The sequence below is a fragment of the Dermacentor variabilis genome, chromosome 5 (genome assembly GCF_050947875.1).
Source record: "Dermacentor variabilis isolate Ectoservices chromosome 5, ASM5094787v1, whole genome shotgun sequence".
Lineage (NCBI taxonomy): Eukaryota > Metazoa > Arthropoda > Arachnida > Ixodida > Ixodidae > Dermacentor > Dermacentor variabilis.
The window spans coordinates 47,381,848-47,406,626 of record NC_134572.1 but is presented as its reverse complement, the minus strand read 5'-3'; the positions used below and the strand labels follow the sequence as shown (position 1 = coordinate 47,406,626).

Sequence of the window (24,779 nt, the reverse complement as noted above, 5' to 3'; positions counted from 1 at the left end):
CATCAATGTGTCTGGCGTAAGAAGGGTGGCCGGCTTCTGGTGAACGATTTGTCTAGGCCTAAACAGCCGGCTTGTCAGCCAGCCTCTCGGTATGCGTCCAAGCGCCACACGTCACTGGACAAGCATGCGCCTAAGGCACCACTGGCGCGGAGAACTCGGCAAAAGCCTCAATGCGTGAGTCCGCGTTCCGCTGCTTCTCGAACGTTTTCCGCAGGCCGTTCGGTTTACGTGGTTGCGTCCATTCAGAACGATCACTGTGCAACGGGCAGAGAGAGCGCCGTTTTCAAAAGCCAAGCGTACGCACAAGTGTGCTTTCGAGAAAAATTTAGAAAGGAGAATGCCCCACCTACACGCCGCGAGGGATTCTCCGATTGGTTCTTCGAGTCGTTTTTCCGCTCGTGTTCACTTTCTGTAGACTGCTTGTATTTTTTTTCCCTTTCGATTCACACTTAAGTGCTACAGCTGGCATGGTTTAAGTTGTGCTGCATCAACACCCTGCAACGCGAGGTGAGTACAGACGTAGCGCTTCTGATCTCATTATTTATGGCTGCTGTACGTGCGTATGTTCTTCACTGTGCAGTACCAGTAACTAAACGATAACATGATATTGAACCTCACTTTAATTACCCTCGTAACTGACGTCGCTATAATACTTTAAAGTCAGACAGACTTCTATCTCTTAACAGTGCAAAAGACACAGCTAATTAAGTCAGCTATAAAGAGAACGCTATACGACGGCCAGATCACATGACACTAATGTATCACAATACTTTGAATAAAACAAGAATAGCATGGCGAGTGCCTTTAATTCATCGTGAAATCCCGGCCCTAGTACACCTCAAAGCAAGTAGGCTGATGTTGGCGACACTGAGATAGCGTTGTATTTTTAGCTCACTTGATGCGAGCTCTGATCAAAGTAACTTCGATTTCAGAGACACTTCGTAGAAGTCTGTTTGTTCACAGATCTTCCTAAAGTGAATTAATTGACTTGAAAGTACATTAACATAGGGTAGCAGCAGTTGCACGCAAGTTGTACCATACAAATATAGATTACTCCAGCATTTGACCACTCATACACTCTGACAGCTCCGACAAGCGAGATCTCCGATTGGCAATTTTTGTTTTATCTTTTTTCAGCCATAGAGCGCTACGGAGGACCCGTACTGCGGCGCGTGATCGACTGTTGTAGGAATGAATTCAGGCGTCGTCCTAGTCTCCTTTTGCCTCATCCTTTTCGGCGCATGGAGGTCAAGCCTGGCGTTGACAGAGCCGTTTTTCACCCACATGGCATCTTGCGTCGGAGAACCGATCACAGCCGTCAGTGTACCTCAGAAAGATCAGGCAGCGCTAGCAGCATGGAACAACCGTAAGTACTGTTTGTGCAATAAGTACTGTTGTGTGCGAATTTGATTGAGACGTAAATGCTGAGTAGCCATAGTAGCCTTCAAGGTCTGCATGGTCGACTGTCAAGGTGTTGCTTCATGGGCTCTAATGAGCTCTGATTATTATTAATCGCCGTGTCTGGTTACCCGCAGGATTGGTGGATCATCGCAATTACCCACTTAAGGGTCATTCATAGAGGCTTCAGCGGCTTAACCTGCTAACGATTCAAAGAGTTTTGCCATTCTGTCAAGCTGTTAGAAATAGAGGCTATTGTCAGTGTGTTTTCCAAAGATGCATGACAATGGTTTTGAAACATTTGGAAACAAATTATGCATCATTAGTGAACACGGCGAGAGTATCCAGTTAGAATTACTTTAATTACCTTACACTAGCGCTATAGCAAAGTGCCCAATTCTTACGGCCGAGTGCAGAAAGTGGAGGACTACGCAATAATTCTAATAGCCTAGCGACACTCAATCGGCACCGATATACTACGTACTGTTACTGGACGAATAGGGCGACCATTTTCAGGTATCTAAGTGGTATATTCCTGCTGAGAATCAGGATGCTATAGTCAGTTAAGGGGAAAGTGAACCTGTTTGGGCAGATTCATCTTTGAAAAGGATAACAGGAATAGGACTTGTGTGCCCACTCGCCAACTGTTCTTGTTTGGAATTACCGTCGTGTCGCCAGGATGCCTTAGGTAAATTGTGCCACTAAGACAGTTTGTAATAACATTGGCGCTTTCGTAAAGACCGCTATAAAAAGTAAGCTGAGTGCGCAGATCGTTTGTTCTAAAAAAGATAAAAATGAAGCTGAATTCAGCAAGAGCTTCACATGCGTCGCTCCGCTTTTACAATATAGCCACAAATCTGGAGCTGAATTCACAAGCATTATAGTCTGCAAGTGCTGCTGCAAATTCATTCATCCAACATCAGGATTGGCTGGCACCTGCTCTTACGTACGGTTCAAGCGTAAGTGCTTTGTCAGTAAATACAGTTCTGGTGCGTAGGATAAGTCGGGTATTTCACACAGTGGTGTGCAAAATGGCATTACTTTGCCATCCTCTGCATGCGGAACCTACAGGTTACATTCGGTTACATTCGCATGATCACGTGCTCCTTTGACTTAACGGTTCAAAAAAAAAGTCTATATGCGTGCTATAATGCCTTATGTCATAATCGTGTTGTGGCAGTGACACCAAAGGCAAGATTTAAGAATGACCCCCTCCCCCCCCCTTCTTTTTTTTTTCTCGAAAGTCTTCAGGCAAAGTGCTGGTGGCAGTGGTGGTAGTGGAGCTGCCTTTGCCCAACTCTTCCATAAAGCCAAGGGAGTCGCGACGAGCTCGGTCGTTCTGCTCAGAAGTGAGTACCTCGTCGAGTGCAACCTCATTGTATTAATAATCGGCGGCGATTTGTATGAATCCCCAGAAGAATGGACAACATGTTGAAAAAAAGAAAGAAATATTACGTTCTGGAGGACATATATGGCGGAGTCTTACTGCGGTTCTTCAAGAAAGAGCCCCGTGTTTCGCTGCTAGAGACTGCCGTATGTTTTCGTAAAATATTCCTATATTCTGGCGTGCGCGAGTAACACCTTCGAAGTTACTCTGCTTTTGGGGACAGGCAAGCTGCCGTCAACCCAGCCAAATTTATCCCATACCAACACCTAATCTGTAGCCCAACTTCTATAGTACAGGTGGTAGCACTCACGACTATGTTGACGTGAAACACAGCCTATACGCCGTGTTCCTCTGAGGCGGACGCATTTTTCATAGTGAAAGGATTGACGGCAAATCCTTTGCTTATAGGAACAGTGTAAAGCACCCAGTGTTACATGGCACCGCGTCTATCCGGGTTACACGGGGCCGCGACGACAACCAAGCTTCCAACATCTCATAAGTTTCGACAACACAGATGTACACATCCGTGTTTTCCGCAAATTAATATCGGCGTCTTGAAGATTGGTTGCTCATAAACTACTTGGTTGTTCCACAATGCAGATGCTTCCGTCATTTTATGCCTAAGACGGACGAGCCTAAAGGCCCAGCTAAACGTCATGGCGGCGATTTTGGTACCGGCATTTAGAAAACCGAAGGCACGATGGTAGAACGGCTAGATGAAGAGGCCCACCGTTGTACAAGATTTAGTTTGCTAATAGTTGTTGTTTATTTGGGAGGATGTTGCTAGTTTGTTCTTTTCGCTAACCCCATTGCAAACATCTATTTTCAGCCTTTCTTTCATTCGGCAAATCAGTTTGGTGAAAACCCACAAGGTGGAGGAACGTTCACGAATTTATCAACATTTTTCCACCTTGCGGGCTACCGAAGAGCTTTTTTGTCATATTAAGTGTCCCTGTGCTTCGTCCATTAATTTTGTCTCGCTCTGCGACCTGCCAGATTCGTGGTTAGTTCAAATGGCAGAGCGACTGCCCCAGAAAGACGCTGGTCCCGAATTCGATCCCGAATCACAACGAATATTAGTTTTCTTCAACTGCGAATCTTTTCTTTTTTTCTGAGAAACCCCTTTGGATTTCCTTTGGATTTTAGTGCCACAGCCTAGTCGATTATAATTTCCCGTTTCTTGCTCTTACTTTCTTTTCAATTCTTGAAAAAGAGTTGCTGTACGTTACTCCAGTATATTTTAGTTCTTTAACCGAAACACTAACTGATTTCTTTTCTCGCTTTCCTAACTAAGGATGGAACCGGTGCTTGAAGGCGGTGTGCGTTCCAGACACCGCTCTGAAGTCTGTGTCCTGCCGCTCCCTGTACTTTTCGTACAACCCGTACAAGCGCACCTGCATGCCTCAGAAGGGTTTCTGCCAGCGGACAATCAACCACTTCGCTTCGATGGAAGACTGCCGGATAGCCTGCACTAGGTAACTGCGTAATTCCCTCAGGGTGTCCGCTTGCCGTCCTTATAGTAAACTGCAATTAAGCACTAGAGCTGGCAGGCCCATTCTTTCTGTCCAGTCCTTATGTTGGCATGATGCAACTCTCGGACCTTGATGGCAAGATAACGATCGGCAAACATTACACTTGTGTGCGGCACTTCCTCTTTTCGTTCCTGTTGTAATCTATGGCAGTTAGACATCGACCCTTTACGATGGGCTCCATGGCCGAAAATATAAATTTCTGATTGCACCCGATGTGAACGGAATGCAAAATCGCTCATGTGCCACTCATTTTGTGCACGTTAAAGGCCCTCAGATGTTTAAAATTAATTCGAAGTTCCCCACTACGGCGTGCCCCGTAATCAGATCGTGTTTTTGGCACGTAAAGCCCCGGCACTCAGTTTCAACTTAAGTGACATGCCTGAATAACAACAGTGTTGTCGTTACGGCGATCTATTTGCAATAAAATGAGAACGTTATGAAGGCATATGCCATCTTCGCTGAAATGCTCTCCCTGCATAATTACGTCACAAAGCTTTTTAGTTTACCTTTTAACTACGTCTTTATCGTTACCGTCTATCCGGTTTGTTTGATTTGGACGTGCACGACAACTGTATTTATTAATTTTATACATTCATTCGTTTGTTTTATAACGCGCCATAAACACTTACGTCTTATGTGCCCAATTCATGCTATATGCTAATTAAACACGGTTAGTTAAGTCATCTTTACCTGTCCGCAGCAAAATATGAGCCCAGAATTGTGGTCTTCAGGAACACAGCCGTCACCCAAGTTCTTTTTCGCACAACGCACTGGTTTTCTATAGACTGCGACTCACTAAGATGTGCGCTGCAGCTTCCCTGACGCCTCGAGCAGTCGCACTTCACGTTACGCAATCAAAACTGAATAACATTGCTGATATTCTACTCCTTCCATTGGCCTGAAATTTTCCGCGTACGCACTGGTTGTATCATCGCCAGTGCGAAACAATATTTCGACGCTATCGTGGGTTGCGTTTTCTGGCTAACTAGGAGTAATCCTCTCAACGGGCGAATACAAAACATTTGATTTACAGTAAATTACAAGAATGCGCAACGCCTGCTGATATGCCATCTTATTAAAAAAAAACTTAGACGCAATCGTAAAAATCATAAGGACAATGACAAAGCAGACGGCGAGAAAAGGGTGAAGTGAATATCTCAGGTTTCCCTGGAAAAACCAGTGGTGCACATCAAGAAAGACAGATGTTATGATAACTATAGGTTACTGTTGTAGGTTAATGGAACAGCGCATACAGACATTTCTTATTAGAAAGCCTTCCGACGCCTTTCTTGACGCCTGTCTCGTGCAAATTATTCAAGCGCTCTAATTGGGGACCACCACTACAGACTTGAGAGCTCGAGCACTTTTCTAGTTTGAAATTAGCACATGGGTAGCTCCACGCCAAACAACCCAGACTGCGTGTTCAACCATTTGCGATTTCTTTTTAAACAGCATTTATTGTCCACAGCCTCCGTGCTCGTAAATTACTTTTGGGAGAAAAAAAGTTCTGATGTCTCTAACTGCGGTTTGAATATTGTGATTGTGGACCACAACCATTGTTACTGAGAAACTTCTTGAAAAAAAATTTCAGTGTATTTCGGAACCCTTTCCAATTTTTTTAGTTGCGGGAAATCACATCACGCTTTCATATTAAAGCTAATGAGGGACCACTACATTGTTTGCGGAGTGCTTGCAGCTGAAGCCCTACGGAGAACTTGACGTTGTTTCAAACTTTCACAAAAATCACACGTTTTTACAGCCCATTCGACCGCTGTATATTTTCTTTGTTAGGGAGCAAGCGATTTAAGTGCCAAGGAACTATTGAACTCGACGCACATGTAGTTTCGAAGCCAGACTGCTCTTAACATTTGCTCTTAGCAAGTGTCTTGGTCCTGTGTTCCAATCTAGAATGCAAAGCTGAGCGAATCTGGTAGCTAACGCAGGGAATGTTTAGCTAAAGCACGCCGTTGTGGAGGACTCCACATTAATTTGGATCGGCTGGGATTCTTCGACGTGCACCCAATGCACGGTACACAGTCGATTTTTGCATTTCGCCCCCACCGAATTGCGGCCGCAACGGCCGGGACCTGATCCCGCGACTTCAGGCTTCGCAGCACAACGCCAAAGCCAATACGCCACCAAGGCGGATAGTGGATGTATGAGGCGCAGCTACGCGCATAGCAAGAAACGTGTTCCCTTGGATTGGGCCGGTATTTGCAACCTCAAAAGAGCGCGATGGGTCCTTACTACAGTCTGCAAGGGCACGTTTGACCTTTGGTCGCTATTAGGACGTTTATTATAAGATTGCATACACTGTGCAACCTTATGAAAGACCGCCAGGCTCTAAAGGAGACAAATTGGGAAGAGCCTTCACTTGATTACGATCAAAATTTAGTACAGAAATGAGTCAACTTTCCGCAAAAGAGCCTACCGGCCACATGCACGAAATACGTTGCCACACATCGCTGACACAGACATACGCCGATGTAAAGGGCGTCCCAGCTAACGTTAGCCAAGCTGCTCGACGAAAAAGAAACAAGAGAAATTTTAAAGAACACGTTGCTAAATACAACCTTAGGGCCTACGGTGTTTGGTGGTCAGACTTCTGACGACCGGACAATAGATTTTATCATTGTATGTTGCACTATGCTTTATTTTTTAATTTGTTCTTTTTTTCGTTATTCAGCTTGGGGCAACGTTAGCTGGGACACATGGTATAAGCACAATTGGTAATTTTGATATTACGCGGAATTAGTGGAGCTTTGATTATGCGTAGTCCTCACATGAACAATATACCACGTCACTTTATAAAAAAAATTATGGTAGCTGTATCACTTTAAGGCAGTCAAGTTGCACCAAAATATTCTGACCAACGGTAAGATGAATAAGAACAAGAAACAGTCGGGCAGTTAATGGAGTCTGAGAAAACAAGGTGTAACAAAGAGCAACAATTTTTCTTGAAGCCCCATGCGCCACGGCATTGATATTTAAGGTTGCGAGAGAGTTCTAATATAAAGGCCCACTAACGATAGTACCAGCACAATCTTAGAACTGGGAGAAATGTTCAATGCGGAAGGACAAAACATGAGAGAGAGAGAAAGAGTGAGAGAGACAGACAGAGAGAGAGGGGGGAGGGACAGATAGAGGGGGGTTAGCTTGAATGATATATGTTGAAGATGCTAGCCTGGCTGTCAACCTGACATGCTACTCCAGGTGGTGGGTGATGATCATGATATATAAATAGCGAGTCAAATAGCGAGTTGTCGTTAGAGGCTGTCTCGCCAGCTTATATTTTTAAGCGTTCTATTGCGTTTTTCTCTAGATCTTGACAGAAAGTGCACTTCTCCCAAAGCCTCTCATGAGGTCTGTCCTCCGCTTTACATTCTCTACAGCTCTGAAACGGCATCCTCCACTTTAAACGGCTATTTAGTCCACAAACATGACGTCTGCAGTGGAGGGATTTCATTCTCTACGCTATTCATTATTTCGCTATAGAGCGAGGATAATGCAGTCACCTTAGCCATACAGATGGCGATGTCTTAGCATGGTCCATACGTATATACATACGGTCATGTCAAAACTTTGACTTCAAAGATATGGCACTGAGACATTTTTTTGAGTAATAGCAACAATGTAGGCAATCGTCAAAGATAGCGTACACATGACCAAGAAATTCTGCGAAAAGATACCCGTGAGCGCTGTTCCTACTCCACGTCACAGTGTCACAGCTTTACTAGGGCGCTCAGATTGCTCTTTCAACTAGTTCAACATGGTGGCCTTATCATTTGAGGAGAAAAAAACGCTGTGAAATAAATATACCACATGGTCAGCTGTACATTCAGGCGAGAGCCACGGGAAGCTGCAGAATTCTTAACGTTCACCACGATCATAATCGCACGGGTTCAGTCTTGACACTCCTGGCCTAAGGGAAACCACCTGACTTTATACAGCCCTGTTCTCAGTAAACCCTGACCTTGCGAATCCTGAATAAAACATTATGAACGGTGCTGCGAAAAACTACATTATCATGCCTAGACAGGTACACCAGGCAGTGGAAACGCACAAGTATTCGTGACGTTCCTTTACATTGATTGTATTATATGTCCCAACTTCCTATTAGCATTGGACTCTTAGGGTTGGACCATTAGTATCAGAATATTAGCAAGAGTGCTCCCAGAACAGCAAGAAAGACGACAGGTCACACACGTGAAGCACATTCGTTGACAGAACGTCGCACACAACTCATCCGCACGCTTCAAGGAAGTAGCCTCCAGAAAGGACGCCGCACAGCAGCTCCAGTATTCAAGTCTCATCCACATTGCCCAATACGGCGGGTGCCTTATTCATGGCTCCAGAGAATGGGGACCATGGAACACGCCATAAGCGAGCTAATGCCGCCAACAATAAAAGCATGCCACACTTCTTGTGTTTCAGCAGACCACTGTACTCCCGTCCACTAGACTTGGAGTGAAAGTACTATTCTCTCTGCGACAGCAGCACCAAAGTAGCAAAATTAGTGGGGTGTAGTTGAAGAAGTCACGGTGTATTGGAATTTCATCGTCAGTTAAGAAGGCCTCCGCGGGGGCTAACCAGCGGCAGGTTAAAAAATGTGCATGAACGGATGTCTTCTACCAGATATATTAACGGAAGCGGCTATAAAGCACTGCACAGCAGAGTTGAATAAACAGATGTTTCTTTTTTTTTGCGCATCTGTTCATAATAACCGCTGATGTATAGAGTAATTGACTAAAATTTGTTAATTAGCTTGTTAAATAAGAGTATCTAAAGGTATCTTACATTTGTAAAAATTAAAATAAACCAACACAACTCGCAGTGAAACGACATGACCATTTCCAAGAACTTTTGCGTATTGCGCCAGTTTTGAGAACGCGTACTGAAAATTTGTGGCGCAATATATACTGGTTATCTAGTTAAGTATTTGCTGCTGTGATAAAATGCAGGTACGAAAACTTAACTAGAAAAGCATTCAATTTCACCATCAGGTATTAACGACGCGTTTCTCTGAGGGGTTGCTAGCCAAGGTGTTTTGAGTGAATTAGTATACTTTGCATCTTATTGAACCACAGATGTCTAATTGCAACAAGCGACCTAATGTTGATAATAACAAGGAATTAAGTAGATTTTTCTTTAATGTTCTGTACATTATTAACCACCATGCAAGTCCTGACATCTGCCGCCGCGAATGGCGGGTTTAAAGCAAAAATCGTGTCTTCAACTCTGCTGCGTGATACTGCTGTGTGAACACTACGGTGATAAAGCCCGCGTTACTTACAACTGCCGCACAACTGGTCGCTCGAGGCAATTTGCCTGGGTTCGCGTGCTTCTCTAGAAAACCACTTATGTAGCACGTATTGAGCAACAGAAAGCTGCATCGAGGAGTTTTTCATGTTGCTCTGCAATTTTCCCATTTACATTTCTCATCTAATTATAAAATTTGAGAAGTTGATTAATTAATTAAGCCTAATTATGCAGTTGGGCGGAATAGAAAAAAATAATCTAAGTATCTCCGAGCGACGACAAACAACCTCACATTGGTTCGGTCCAGGCATACGCGGCATTTGCACATCTTTAAATCTTGATGCATGATAGTGGGGACACCCTGTGTGTATATATAGCTCACAGTGCGACGAAGCCAAGTGTTCAGTGAGGCATCGATGCGAAGGCGCCAAAACAAACGCTCTGCTAGCAACGCTTCCGTGATGTCACGCTTCCTTGCCCTTCCGCCCGACGCGATATGGCTCGACGACTTCACCCGTGTGGCACTTCGCTTTATCGCACCCGGCGGCGACCATTGCGTCGCATCGCAGGGGAGAAGAGGCTCGTCCGTCAGAGTCGTTCTCTTCAGTCTTTCCCATTCTCTTGTCCTCAAGCGAGCAAACTCGACTCTAGCGTGGTAGAAAAGCTGCAACTTTGTAGCGTGCGCTCACATTGTATTTCGCTTTCCGTCGCTTCGAACTCCCCGAAGCATTCTGGGACTACCGCATTCCGCTATGGTCAACGTCGCCTTCGTCGGCGGCTGCTTGTATAGTTGTGTTTCGGATGAGCTCGTGTGACTCAGGGCACTAACAAGAACAGCAAAAATCACATAGAGACGCATTGTCGAGGTGGAATGTGGCTCTCGCGCTCACGTTAGTGCAAGTGGGATGAGGTGAACGAATGTCGAATACAGCTGAGTCAATGCAGCTGCTCCGATTGAGTCGAATCAGATCGTGCTGAGACATGCGTAAACACTTTCAGCGTGGTTATAATTAATCATCTAGGTTCCGGTAACTGAATTGTTGTTTTTTTTTCTTAACTCGACGTTGTGTCCGACTTAAAGTAAACGTGTTGACGCCAATGCAGTTTTATTCAACCTGTCTGAGTTCAAAATCGTCAGTTTATTTGTAATGTCTCTGCCATATTGTTCGCGTTCTTAATGCTAGCTATCTGAAAGATCAGATTACTCCTGTTGACGCCAGTATGCCTGTTTCATTCGCTAGGTGTATTTTTCATGCCGTTTCCTGCTAATTACATTCAGTGTAGTGTTTGTTTGTTTTCTTTCTCTGGTGTAAAGTACGCACTGGACGAGGGACTTGGAAGACCAAGTTCCTTCTATGTCGTTTTACCTGTGAACGGAGTGACATCATCAGTATAAGAAAGGCAGATTAGAACTATTAGAACATACTGAATCGCCAACAACGTTAGTCCCTACATAGACCCTAGAACGTTGAACAGACAATACAAAGCGGTGCCATTGATGACAAAAAATGTGATTTTGCACTGCTACTTGCGCAACAACAAATAAATAACAGTAGCCAAACCAATAAATACGCCAGTGCTATAATACTTGCTGTTGAAAGAATAGAACTACGCATGCCCCCCCCCCCCACCCCATATACCAGTGCCCATTACCACTGAAACTAATCTAACAGTAGTATAAGCGATTACTTTTGGTATTCACCAGTGCGGTGATGCAATAGAAAACGGGTATAACTATTTTATACTCTTTTAATGGTATGCGCTTATTTTTAAAAAAAACTATAAGCTACCTAACTGTTTTCCCTCTTTGTTTTCTTTGATTTTTTGTTTTCTTTATTTTCCTCTAGCCCAACTGAAAGCGGCCGTGCGGCTGCGCCAACAATGCAAGACACCGAAGTTAGACTGGTCATTTTTCGCAAAAAGAACGGCGCATCCGTGACTCTAGTGAACAGCACGCTTAAGATTCCGCAGAAGAAAAACGTTTTCTTTGTCGGCTACCTTCTTCCAGACCCATATGGTCCTCTGGTAGGAATACCGAAAAGCAACGCTCATCCACAAAGTTCCGTCACCAAGGTTGCCGTCAAAAAACCCGAAGTCGCTAAAATGCAGGCTCCCCAAAGTGTACCTAAGCAAGCTTGGCAATCTTCCGGAAGTGGCGTCACGCATTCTCCGCAGGGGTTACGAAGCCCTTCGATACCATCACCCCCGTCTGATAAGAAATTTCAAGGGACGTTTGGTACTGGTCCGATAGCAGGAATCCGGCCGTCTAGAGTGGAAACTGCTCCACCAAAATCGCACTTGGCAAGCGTCCCTCCTCCGAGGCCTCCGCCACTTTCCGGCGCTGCAGGACCACAGTTCAACGTCCCTTCAAAGCCAGAGTTAGAAGGAACAGGCACGTCGGAAATGTCCTTCTCGGATCGATCCTCTGAGGGCAAGAAAACAGCGTCCACCATGCCACCACTGCGACAAGCAGGATCTCTAGTAAACGACAGTGCACCAGGATTCTTCTCAGCTAGGCCGCCTCAAAATGGCTTGATGGCTGGCATGCCACCATCGCTGCCTCCATCGCTGCCTCCCCGCGCAAACGCCGCACAGAGCCCACTTTCAGACTCGAGCCGGCCGCAGCCACTGCCTTCCACACGCGCGAGCGACTCGTCAAATGCGTCCCAGCCAAGACAGCTCTCCGACATGTCGATCCCAACATTTCCTCCCGGCATGGTAGACCCGAACATAACAGATGAGCCGCCAAGAAACGCTCGCGTTGAGAAAGAAGCCTCGCATTCGTCTGCACAAAACGACACTGCGACGTCGCGCTCGGACAAGTCGGCCGACCACGGAACCTCTACAACGGCGCCGCCAGCATCGAGTGCGCCAGAGCCGGAGCCGACGCCTCGGAACGATCCTGCAAAAGCTCGACACGCGAGGGAACTGCCCGGGGGCTTCGGCCGCACGAGGCGGACAAGAGACGGGATGCCGCAGCGGGCGGCTCCGATTTCGCGGCGCAGCGCCAGGGAAGGCCCGCCGAGGGAACCGGTGGTGGAAGAAAAGATCGTCGCTGAGAGGGCACCGCTGACGGGAATTCGTACGGCGTATCCTGTGCGCAGAAGCCTTGCCGTGCCCTTTACGGCATCCAATGGCAGGCGAGAAGAGGGAGGAGTGCGCTTGGCGCGCTGGGCGCCCCGGACAGGATCTCGCTTTCCCGCTTCCATATCACTGTAAGCAGTGGCCACCCCGCGCGCAGCGTCTGCGGTGATGATGAAATGCTAAAAACTTCGCATCCGTGAGCCTCGAAGTCTGAGGCAGTAAACAAAGTTCATGCGCGTAATAAAACGCTTGCCGTCACGACGGATCATTTCTGACGTTGAAGAAGCGAAATAAATTTCGATGGCGCTTTTTGCTGCCCTTTTTCGAAATACTTGCACAACAGTGCCCATACAAGCGCCGGTGTAAGAGACGCTCCACAGAACCTAACGAAATAACGTTTAAAATATCTCGTGGCCGACCGGAAGTTGATCAGCACAAATAGGAAATGAGTCTGAAAAATGTTTACGCATTCAGCACCGAAGATATACGCGTGTACTGCTCTGTGCGGTTTGTTAAGAAACAAAAGCGACCCTGTAAGGATGTCTCCTAGTACACTCAGCCAAAAGAAACTCCTAATTCATCCTTCCAAGCTGGGTACTCAAAAACAAAATTGTCGCTTTCTAATGCTAAAGATTCCTGCGCGACATGAAATCGCATTTGTGAAGGACTTTTGTGTGTCTTTTGATGAAGAGACGCGCGTGACGTAGTTCGATTGGAGTTTGCATGGTGAAAAGGTCATGATTTTAATATAAAGAATTTTCTGTGCTAACGGCAACGTAACATCTATACCACAAACTTCTCTGAGGTGCTTAGAAATTGTCGCTTAGCTCCATTACTGTACTAAAGCATCGTGTTTCGAGCTACGTTATCCAGCACGCTTATTTTGTGTCATTGGTTGCTTCTTGATTCGAGGTTCAAAACTTGAGCGTCACAGGAAAGCGTAGCCGCAGAAATTGGAAATCGCCATTCATCTGGCCGATACCACGTAGGGTGTTTAGATAACCGTATATGCAGCCTACCAACCTGTTGGCAACGCATTTGGGCTGCTCGGCGCTCTCTCGGAACGAAGGAAACAGACAAAACGAAGGCTATAGCACAAAATTACTTACATCCTAAGATGTGATCGTAGCAAGCGAAACAATGTCCGAACGGGATCATCATGTTAACAACATGTGTTCGTGCCAATGATATAGTGTACGTGCACAACTGTACGCGTGCCGGTGCGCAATTCGTTTTTGCTCCTTTGGCAATTTACCGACGGTTCCACTGCCTAAACCTCCTCCGCCTCCCTTCTTATCAGACGGAACGCCTACAGATAAATTCCCAGTCTAAGCCTCGTAGTGTGACTCTTCCAGTCGCGTTGGTGAAGTGTTTTATTTGTGCGGCAATTAAAATATTTGCCTTAAGAGACAGTAAGTTGCTGCACGATATCTTCTGGAGTCACAGAGAATCGACACTTGCGCGTAGTTTCCCATTCAGAGCAAGCGGACCTTAAACTCTAGACAATGCGGTCAACAGTTGCTGTCAGGCTTACCCAGGACAGCGGGGACGCCACAGAAGCTGACCACATAGCCAAGCAGTAATTCGAAGCTCGCCTGTCCATAGGCACATTGTTCGGTGCATGTTGAGAAAGACTCTGGTTGTAGGTCGGAAACAGCCAGAACGGTGCACGCGGATCAAAATTTTGCAGGGGCACTAGTACTTACAATGCTGCACCAGGAAAATGCAACTTCTTCGCCGTGCCAGCGGTGCTTACGCCCGGTTGCAATGCCCTCCCCCTTTATTCCTTCCGGCTTACAGCGCTCTCGTCGCCCGAAAAGAAGCCGGTGCTCTTCAAACGTACCGCTCGTTTTGCGCAAGCTCTTTTCACTATATTTGTGCATCATTGTCAAAAGAAAGCTGCGGCGATAGGCATTTTTATCGCAGCAAGCAATCTCTGTTGGCAGAAGATCGCTGCGGAAAAGATTTGAAGAAACGTTTGTGAAATAAACAAACAGCGGGTTCTAAGCGTCGTTCAGCAAGACGAACAGCACCGACGATGAAATAAAAAAGAACAAATAGGAGAGGCGCGCTGTCCTGTTCGTTCCATACAATTAATAGAGGGGGCTTGTGGCGCTAGTGTCTACGGAAGCTACAAGCAGGGCGGTTCAGTCAGGATGGGAATGATGGGTAGTACATGGATGTGCCTAAACTTCATGTTTCTCGCTTTAAACGGCTTCGTGGCTTTGCAAACTGATAATTCTCATGAAAGTACTACGCTATAAAGAGATAAATTAACATCATCAAAATTGCCCGACGGCAGGATTTGAACACGGGACCTCTAGCACAGAAGCCCGATATGACTCAGCTAATTTCCCATTCAGGACTGTGCATCTCAGAACGTCAAGCCTGACGATTAAGCGCGTCAGGAAAATGGGAAAAAAAGTCAGTCGATGCGTGTTTTCTCCAGCTGAGAGCAAGAGCGCAGCTGTCCTAATATTCGTCCAGTTTGCAAATGATGTGCCACACGTAGTAAGCTACGTTGCGATGCGGGCTTGACGTTGTGGCCAGAACCTCGCCCCAGAATACGATTGTCAAATTCGATGGTAAATACCTTGAAACGGAAGTGATCTAGGGGAATCAATTAAAGTGAAGTTGTGTTCAAGTACGATTGTTTTAACGTTTCAAAGATACACACGTGCGATAATCGGGATAGCAAAACAATATAATTATAAAGGTTTTTAGTATTTATGTGGTTGGTGAATAATTTGTCACGGAATTGTGCCCGTAAATGTGCATTAACCGCCTAAGCAAGCATATCTGACGTAGCTGGCATAATGCCTTTACTTAAATTAACGTTAATTTAACTTTGAAGACGCTGCTTACAAAGTCAGATGATGTTAAGGATTCGGCCATGTACCTCTGCTAACACGGAGTGCAGAATTGCAAAATTTATGGAATGGTATCAGTGACAATATTTGCAACAATAATTTCTGCTGTCTCATTACAGCAGTTAAGCGTGAAACTCGCGTACGGTACTTGCCGTAGGTAAGTGTATTGCACATCAACACTGCTGGTGGCCATATCTTCTGATGGCACATTTCCCCTTTATGTGCATGAACATCACCATTTTTTGCAAGCTTCTACGTGGCAAAAGGCCACGAACAGGCATATAAACTGCTTGTCAGTAATCAAATAAACAAGCCATTATAGGCAGTAGACGAATAGAAACAACTTCAATGTGCGTCACAAGTGGTACTGTAACGTTCCCTTGCAAAGCGGTCAGGCAGTCATAAGCCACCGTTAATATAACTACGTTCGCACACCAAGCAAAGGTACATATGTTAACTACTGTAACTGTAGAAACTTTCACGTCCACTATGTCATTCATAATCTTGATGCACCATGTATCCAATTTCGCAGTGTCTGCGTGTGGCGGCGATACTGATTAGACCGGCTACCGTCGCAGTAGCCGTAGGGTCCGTGGTTACGTTACTATACTCGCGAGCGGACGCTGAAGTCATAGGAGAGATCGTGGTTATCCATTTCCTGTAACCAGCCTTTCCTCCGCAGCCGCTAGAAGAAAAATTACTGCTATTGAAGCATTACGTAGTCCGCTGGAGTATAAACGATCTGCCGCCAAACCATAATTTATACAACGAAAACATCGACCATTTTTACACAACAAAACCAGTTCTTATCAGCGCCCGTATCCGTAACCACCATGTCCACCGTAGCCGCCACCACCGTAGCCACCACCGTAGCCACCACCGTAGCCACCACCGTATCCGCCGTAACCATGTGGTCTGTGGTGGTGATGGTGATGATGGGAGCGATGATGGCCGCGGCCATAACCATAGCCACCGTACCCGCCGTAGCCACCGTAGCCGGGTCGATGGTAACCTCGGTGACCGCCTCCATATCCACCTCCGTATCCACCTCCACCGTAGCCTCCGTATCCTCCGTATCCTCCCCCGCCGTAGCCTCCGTATCTTCCTCCACCGTAGCCTCCGTATCCGCCGTAGCCTCCGTATCCACCGTAGCCTCTACGGTAGCCAGCCATCACAACGCCGATGGCAACAAACAGCACCGTGAGAAGAAGCTAGATTCGAGAAAACAAGACAAGTAGCACATAGATGTCTCAATAGAGCGGAACGACATAAGTTATCAATAAAAACATCATGTCTGGTTACGTTACGAAAGCATAGGCGTTGTCAGACCAGTTGATGCTGATGACATTAAACTACTGCCAATGGTTTCGCCAACGTCCGTTCCACACGACACTTATCACATGTCGTAACAGAAGTGAGATTGCAATAATAGCGGCAGTGAAAAACACTGAAACGCTGCTTCACTTACTAAACAAATGTTGACTTGAACCCAATAAATGTTCTAGAATTGGCGAAAGATGTTAACCTGTCGCAAGACACAGACAACCGCAAAGACAAAAACTTGAGAACTCGAAGCAGCAGAAGAAAACGCAATTCGCCATTTTGTAAAGAAATGACACGATCCCCTCTACAATATTTCAAATATTGTATGAGTTCAAGCACATACTGCAGTAGCGGAAGTGCATTGCGACATCTCCTTGTGTTGTATATACCCTTGCAGCGCAAGGACGGTAAACTTCAGAGTGAAGACTCATGCGCCGAATTTCGCAAGCACCATGAAGCTTGCCCAATAGCGCTTCCGGCCTTTAATCCAGCACAAGGCTGGGTCTCTCTTACAATGCCAGTCATCGTTCGCTGTCGTTACAGATGACCGCTCGAATATAATGAAAGGCAGAGAAGCGCGCTGACCGAATCGAGCCATTTGTGACGTAATCATACGGCCAGCCCACGATCATGTGAAGCTAGTGACAAGAGGGAATGAGCCGTGTTATTATTATTCTTTTTTTCACTGTCATGAAGTGGCCCTCTGCATTCGACGTGCTTGCTTAGGCCACAACTTGGAACAAACTTTGCCATTCCAGCTGGGTTTCTGACACGTGGCTGTATTCAGTAATTTCAGCTAATAGTAACAGCAAATGGCTTCACGAGCGCTATACTTCTTCCAGATTTAATCCAACTAGCTAAGCAGGTACGCTCATTGAATGGTCAAAGCAAGAAGATTTTTCTTTTGTCTGTGTTAGAAACAAAATAAATCTAATTGCTTGAGGTATCTGCGCCACAATTTGAAAACCGATACTACCCATTTCTTCTAGGTGACTACATCCTTCTCCTTTTTTTTTTCTTTCTTTTTTGCTAACATATTCGATACGAGTGCCGCATGTCTTTAGGATGCATCAGTTTCCTACGGAAGTGCAGTGTGCGGTATCAATAGCTTCACAGGTATAAGACCAGAATATTTTCGTCACTGTTGCTACTGATCAAATCCTAAATGGATCAAGAGCTGACTTTACACAACCAAAGTTCCTCACGAGCCTACATTTTCACGCGCCTCCATAACCAGAGGCGTGTTCTCAACAGCGCTGTACACGTAGCGCTGGAAATAGTGCCCTAATTACGCGGCTTGTTCCTTTACAGGCAAGTTCTAGTTGACCTCAGCCATCCTAATTCAACATAATCGTTTTTTGATAGTAAATGTCACTCGCGTACAAAAATATTTACATCTCAGCCTGCCATCCTTAAAGCTGCTTATACCAGTGCACATTGTGACATACGTGAGCTATTAAGGCTCTATAATCAGAACGACAAATATGTGAAACATAACCTACATTCGGCTATAAGTATTACATATCTCACCTCTTAAAAGAGCTCACCACGGCTCTTACATCTAGCTAGGAGTTCTCCCGCCTCTGTTTATTTCCTTGCAATCACTGCAGATGCCGATCGTATCTTTGTAACAATATTCACTTCCTAGAACTATCGTTTTCACTAGTCAAAGCACCACCATCGCTACTAATAACTTTCTTGCTTTTCAAATGTGTGGTTTAACGTTCAGAAACTGCGCTGTGGGATAGGAGGGACACCATGGTCGATGGCTCCAGAATAATTTTAGCCACCTGCGGATGTTTAACGCTCACTTACAGAGTACACTAGTGATTTTACATTCTGTCTTCGCCGGAATAGGGCCTCTGCAGCCGGGAGTCGAACGCTTCGCAAGCTAATAATAACTAGTACAACTGAAATGAGCGACAACAGTAAAAAAATCTCAGGGGCTCTTTCTTTCTTTTTTTTTTCGTTGGTAGCAACCATACACAGAAGACTGTCGACTTGCACGATGTCGCGCGGATCGACCAGAAATCGATATCTTCCCGACGCGAATATCGCGCCAGTTCTTGGCCCCGAAGCGAACAGCCGCGTTTGCAGAGCGTGCAGAACGCAGTCACAAAGTGGCGAAACCCGTTAGCGACCGCAACTGAGAACACCGAGACATTTAAGAAGCGTACTCGCAGGCCTGCAGAACTGGTTGTGAGGTGGCTGGGGCGATCTAAGCTTTTGTTTCGGACCGCCTGGCGCGCCCGCCTCGTGTGCGATACCTGACCTGATCTAACCTAACCTAACCTAACCGAAAACTTTCGCGCACCGTTCACGCGCGCCACGTCGTGCAGGTAGCCATTTCGTGTTGACGGACACGACGTCGTACAGGTAAACATAGTTCATGCGGATAAACAGACAACGAAGCCCGGTAAAGCCTAAGGAAAATCAACTGTTGTGTTTATCTGAAATAACGAAATAATAAGGTAAAGGAAAATAAAAATGCATGAAAAGACAACTCACACCTGCGGCAGGTTATCTTCACATCTGCTTTCATTTCCATTTTGCCCTATTGTTTCTATATTTCAAATAAACGCAGCAATTATATTTCGCTATGCCTTCTCGGGCTCGATTGTCTGTCTGTCCACACAGTAGGGCCAATGTAGAACGAAAGAACCGGACGTCAGTTCATTGGCAATAGATCACGTAACAATTCTTTTGCTCTGCCTTAAACGTAGCAGTACTCCTTCTATCTTGGTCATGGCGGTTCAACAGTTTTTCTGGCGCTATCGTTAGTGCTATAGTAGTCTTTCTATTGTTATAGTAGTTGTTCGGCCGCGTCGGTACATTTGCCTCTCTGGCGGCCACTGAAAGTGCACTCACCGCGACTCTCATGGTGGTTCTTCGCACGTGCTTCTCCAAGCGCGTGTATGGATCCTCGTCTCGTTCCGGGCGCCCTCTCTGGCGGAGCGGTGGCCTCTTAAATAGACTCGGCTACGGTTCTTGCATGCGGGGAGGGAGGTGAGGGGAGGGAGGGGCAGCCTCTTTGCCGCGGCCCACTTCCCTCCTTCTGCAAGGTGTTTTCCGAGCCTGAACTCGCGGCGTCAACACAGGGAATTCCCCCCTCGACATTGTGGCGCTAAACTTCACACACCATGGTTTCGACACGGACGCCCGATTTTCTTCAGTGGCCCGTCGCCCGACCAGAAACTTGAAGTAACACGCGCTCGCCGAGTGGTGTCCGGGAGATGCACCCCGTCGTCCTTAACCCTTCTTCTGCGGGTCGCACGCGCTGCGCTATCGTGCGGAATTATGTTCCGAGCTATCAACAAACTATGACTGCGTTGCCTCGAGTGGTAATGACGCTGTTCACACTACGAGCGGAGTGAAGTGGGCCTCTCCGTTCATTGTGTGGCGGATAAGCGTTGTTGACATATGCGCACCGGAGAAGAAAGCGACAACCAGGGGAATCCCGCAATGAAGGAAGCAACGATGATGCCGGAAAGAAGAGTTACGGGCATCCGCATCACGGCTTGTATATGCCCCGACTCGAAACGTCTTGGCGCTGGAGAACTTTGACACGGAACGACTAAACAGAAAATAAAGGTGCGATGTTCGTAAACACTCGTCCGCCTGCTCACGAACAATGGCTGTTGCAGCGCAAGTAGTCATAATAACATTAAATGCAAGAACGTCCTGCGTGTTGTAGATGCTTCTTACACGTGACAAAAACGTGTTTCGCATTTCCTTATGTATAACCATTTCTCAATGTAATGAATTGCACCACTATTTATTTATTTGGATCAGCTCAATGCATTTCGGCGCTCTTATGACTCCTGCAAATAGTTTGGAAATCTGTCCACACACTCTTTAGCACGTTTTCTTCATCCACCTTGACTTTCTGTTCGAAAAATATTAATATCGACAAAAGAAAAGAAACAGAATTCCTTATGCTCTCCAATGCCGAGTACCTTCTTCAATGGTGATCTCGCTTTCTGCAGTCTCCAAACAGGTAAAAAGTACGTTCGTCTCTCTGTGGCAAAACAAAGGCTGTGCCCATGCTCAATCAGAAAGGCTCATCAGTCAAATTTTCTTAGGTACAGGGATCAGGTCACACCAAGCTATAAGCCATGTATGTCTGTATACAATATACCTCGTCCTTCCATGGTACCACGTTCAAGGGGAAAAAATGTGCAGTAGTAGCTACGAAACGAAAATAACGTCACTATCAAGCAAGACAAAATCAGGAACAAAGCAATGATCTGCCGTGTTGCTTCTTTGAAGTCTATACAAGATATGAAAAATGAAATAACAAGAAAGACTAACAAATGCTTTAGTAACTCTAGTGCAACCAGTCAAGACTCAAGAGGCGCTCAAGTAGCTCTGTCAAAAGGGCCGACAAGTGTATTTATAGGCGATTGACGACGTCTTTCGATGCGAACTGCTCCTTTACGGTTCACACTTCCTTGCAATAGGAGCAGTGTCAAAAATGTCTTCCGAAATGACTTCTACGCGAACTGAATTGCTGTGGCACGCATGGAGAGAAGGGCGCTTGGCGCTTATAGGACCGCAAATTGACACTCATTACAGGTATCCATTAAAACAGCCTTGCCGCGAGCCCACGCATATAATCACTCGCGGTTAATAAGCGACACGCAGGTGTGCACGCAACGACACGTGCACGCTGATCACGTGGGACTTATCGAGCCGAGAAAGCCTAGGTGTGACGCCACCGCTATCAGTCCCTCACCGTCGACGCTCGCTTCCCTTTCATCGCGCCGTCCATTGTTTCCGCCACGCTCCGTGCGGGAGCCGACCTGTGACGACCTCGCCTCCAATGCAGTCACAGCACGCATGTCGCCGGCTCAGTCGTGTGGCCCAGAAGTGACGCGCACCGCTGACCGCACCTCAACGCCTCTTGCTCAATAGCGACAGCCATACCCACCCGTCGACGAGCAAAATAAAAAGGAAGGGAAACAAGGCGCAAATCAACAGCGATAGCGCAGGCCCGTCGAGGCATCACCTGAGTGTGTCGGCATGTGTTGGCTTGCTGGGCGGGCGCAGCTGTCAATTTCCAGCAGATGCGGAAGCGTGCTCTCCGGCCTTCTTTGGTGGCAGACACGTCACTGTAAGTGTGCAGAAAGGAGCGCCAGAAGTAGCAACCACATGGGGCGTATCTTTGGCGTTTCATCGCCAGGCATCAGCAAGTCCATTTTATGCTGCGCGGTAACTACGTCATCATCATGACCTCAAATGCGCGCCTAGAAATATTCGCACTCATCGATAACCAAGTGGAATAGATTTCGGTTTTGACTAGAGGACAGTCACCGCGCAGTGCGCATTCAAAAATAAATTCTGGGGTTTTTCATATCAAAGCCCCGAACCGTTGTGGAGGACCCTCGATTATTTTTGAACCCTCCCGGTTTTTTTTAACGTGCATCGAAATCGAAGTACACGAGCCTTCTTGCATTTAGCACTCGTCGAAATGCGACCGCCGTGACCGGCATCGAACCCGTGACCTCGAACTTAGCAGCGCAACGCCATAGCCGCTAAGTTACCGCGGCGAGTCGCAGCCTATAATGAACAACCCGACATCGGGCGACGCCATGCCAGAAATACGTCGCGCAAATGTGTTCTGTCTAAGCTACCGTGGCGAGAAGGAGAAATCACGTTATTCTATAATAAAAAAAATGCATCGATGCCCTCAGTCCAGGGCGTCGCATGCGGCATGCTTTAGCGCTTGGCCGATAAAGTCCGCAAGAAATCGTTGGTCGTGAAGGGTGGTTACGGCGGTCAGCCTCTCGGCAGAATTGATAGGTGGGAGTGGTGAGGGCTTAGGTAAGGGGGATAGCTTTGGATCGCATTGCCATACGAGATGGTCATTTTAGGGATCGCCCGACGTTTGTGCGCAGGCGCGAGTAAGAGCGGGCGCGACAGAGAAAATCTGGGGCTTTTGCTCGTTGAATACATGACTCGGCCTAGGCGCTACAGAAGAGGTTTCTAGACGTGCCTGCATTGCGGTGTGGGGTTGAGTTTGTTTACGCTCGGGCGCTGGCTGCCGGCGTGGTGAAATATGTGAAGCAACGGGCGCTGACGCCCCATTTGGCGAACGCTGTGTCGGACAGACTATTCGCACCTGCGGCGCTCGTGCTAAGTCAGTCGTGCCGAATCATAGCTTTCTCGCGCCTTAGGGCGATGTACCTTCACAATAACGTCACAGATGTTTCAGTGGGAGAAGTAGCAACCGAGCAGAGGCCGGGTCGCACAATCCCCGGAAGTAAAAAATCCAAAAGAGTAGCGATGATTGCCTTTTCCAGTGTTTTGACGCCAGCAACAACGTTACGTAAATCATGCGCTTGCATGTGCATAAGTTTCGATTACACCATAGGTCAAATAATCATATGCTCAACAAACACGCCCTCAAGAAAAGTCATTTTCAATGTGAGAGCTTTAAACAATCCCCATGTCCACGCGAGACTGCGTAATCGACAGTTCCGCCAGCATTTTGGGGTACCAAATACAGCGGCATGATTAAACGGCATACGAAATGCGCCGATATCAGCGGGCAATTTCGTTTTATCTTTCGCTTTTCTGGCAGAGATTGAAAGAGAAGACAAAAAAGAAAGAACTGTACCACGACTATCTTACGCTGAGATGTTGTTACGTGCGCGGACAACGTCATCGTCAGCGCGAAAAAGGGTGCGTCGTTCGGTTACCTTACGTGACGCGAGCCACGACGCAATCATCGTTGCAGAACGAGCTCCGCTCGCTCGCCACCGAGAGACGCCGAGCGCCCCTGCCTGTGTTTGCTCTTCCGGCAACGGGACGCACGAGTGTTCCCCTCGACCTTCTCCTTACTCGCAGGAAAAGTGGGTCCCAGACAAGAGACGGATCTCTGCTTGGAGGATATTTGACCACGTGGTACAGGTTCTGTCATACTGCCCAAGAGACCTGCGGATGGCGGCGAAAATACGCGGCTAAGCCGCACTTCCTGAGCTTTATCTTCGTGGCCCTCACCTCGAAAGAGTCAATGCGTTGGAGGACACAGGGACCGCAATTGAAAAGGAGTTCGCAGGAATGGAAGTCAGATTCAGGTGTTTTGCGTGCCGGAACCACGACCTGATTATGAGACGCAGCGTGCGTAGTGGGGGACTCTGGATTGATTTTGTCCACCCGGGCTTAACGTGCACCTAATTGTAAGTACTCGAGCGTTTTCGTCCAATTTTGGTTTTTTTTTTTTCGTTGGAAACGCATCCGCTACGGCAGGGATTGTACACGCGACCCCGAGTTCGCGGTCTAAAGCAACTCGTAAAAACGCACGCTTCTCAATCGCGCTAACAAACATGTTATTTAGAGAGTGCGCGCGATCCGCTGAAAACAGTTCTCACGTACAAAAACATCCTTGGATTAGGCCCGAAGGCCAGAATTTGCAAAGCTTTTCCCAAAGTCTGTCATCTAACTGCACCTGTCCTAGCCCGCAAGGGTCCGTAGCGTGCCACTTCTGGTGAGCACCTGACTGGGACCTCCATTGATCCTGGTCAAATATTAAAACCTTCCCCTGGGAATCTCCTGAATTTTAGGCACGCTGCCGGCCTTCTATAAATTATTTATTTCCTTCATCTAGGCAACCTTTTGCTGCTGGAAATAAGCAAACAATCACTGAGTGGCAGCAACGATGAAGAAGCAAAGTGGCGTGCGATGCGCTGCGTGCGCAAAACAAATAAACAACGAACAAATAAACAAAGAAAAACGTGCGACTGCGATGCAAATGCGAGCGACTGCGAATACAGGTCTTTGAAAACGCTGTCTTCCCCCCCCCCCCTTTGTTTTTCTTTTGCTCTTTTGCGACTGCCTCAGTGTTACTTTTGTTCGCCTTCGCTGACGTCAGTTTCGCTACATATGTGCCATATAAACGTGCATGCTTCTGTACGATAGTTACTA

General features: G+C 46.8%; 2 protein-coding genes across 2 annotated transcripts in view; one reads left to right on the top strand and one right to left on the bottom strand.

Moving 5' to 3' along the window:
- The first annotated feature begins 278 nt into the window (after positions 1-278).
- LOC142582541 (uncharacterized) lies at positions 279-13,929 on the top strand. The gene is made up of 5 exons (XM_075692375.1): positions 279-507; positions 1,138-1,366; positions 2,643-2,747; positions 4,080-4,260; positions 11,424-13,929. Exons 2-5 carry the CDS (start codon positions 1,192-1,194, stop codon positions 12,793-12,795), a joined length of 1,833 nt encoding a protein of 610 aa, XP_075548490.1. The 5' UTR covers positions 279-507; positions 1,138-1,191; the 3' UTR covers positions 12,796-13,929.
- Positions 13,930-16,271: 2,342 nt separating this feature from the next.
- The window catches only part of LOC142583520 (uncharacterized), a 51,893-nt gene continuing 43,385 nt past the window's right edge, over positions 16,272-24,779 (bottom strand). The window contains exon 29 of the mRNA XM_075694009.1: positions 16,272-16,741. Coding sequence (XP_075550124.1) covers positions 16,340-16,741 — 402 coding nt within the window. The 3' untranslated portion in view covers positions 16,272-16,339. The remainder of the gene's footprint in view (positions 16,742-24,779) is intronic.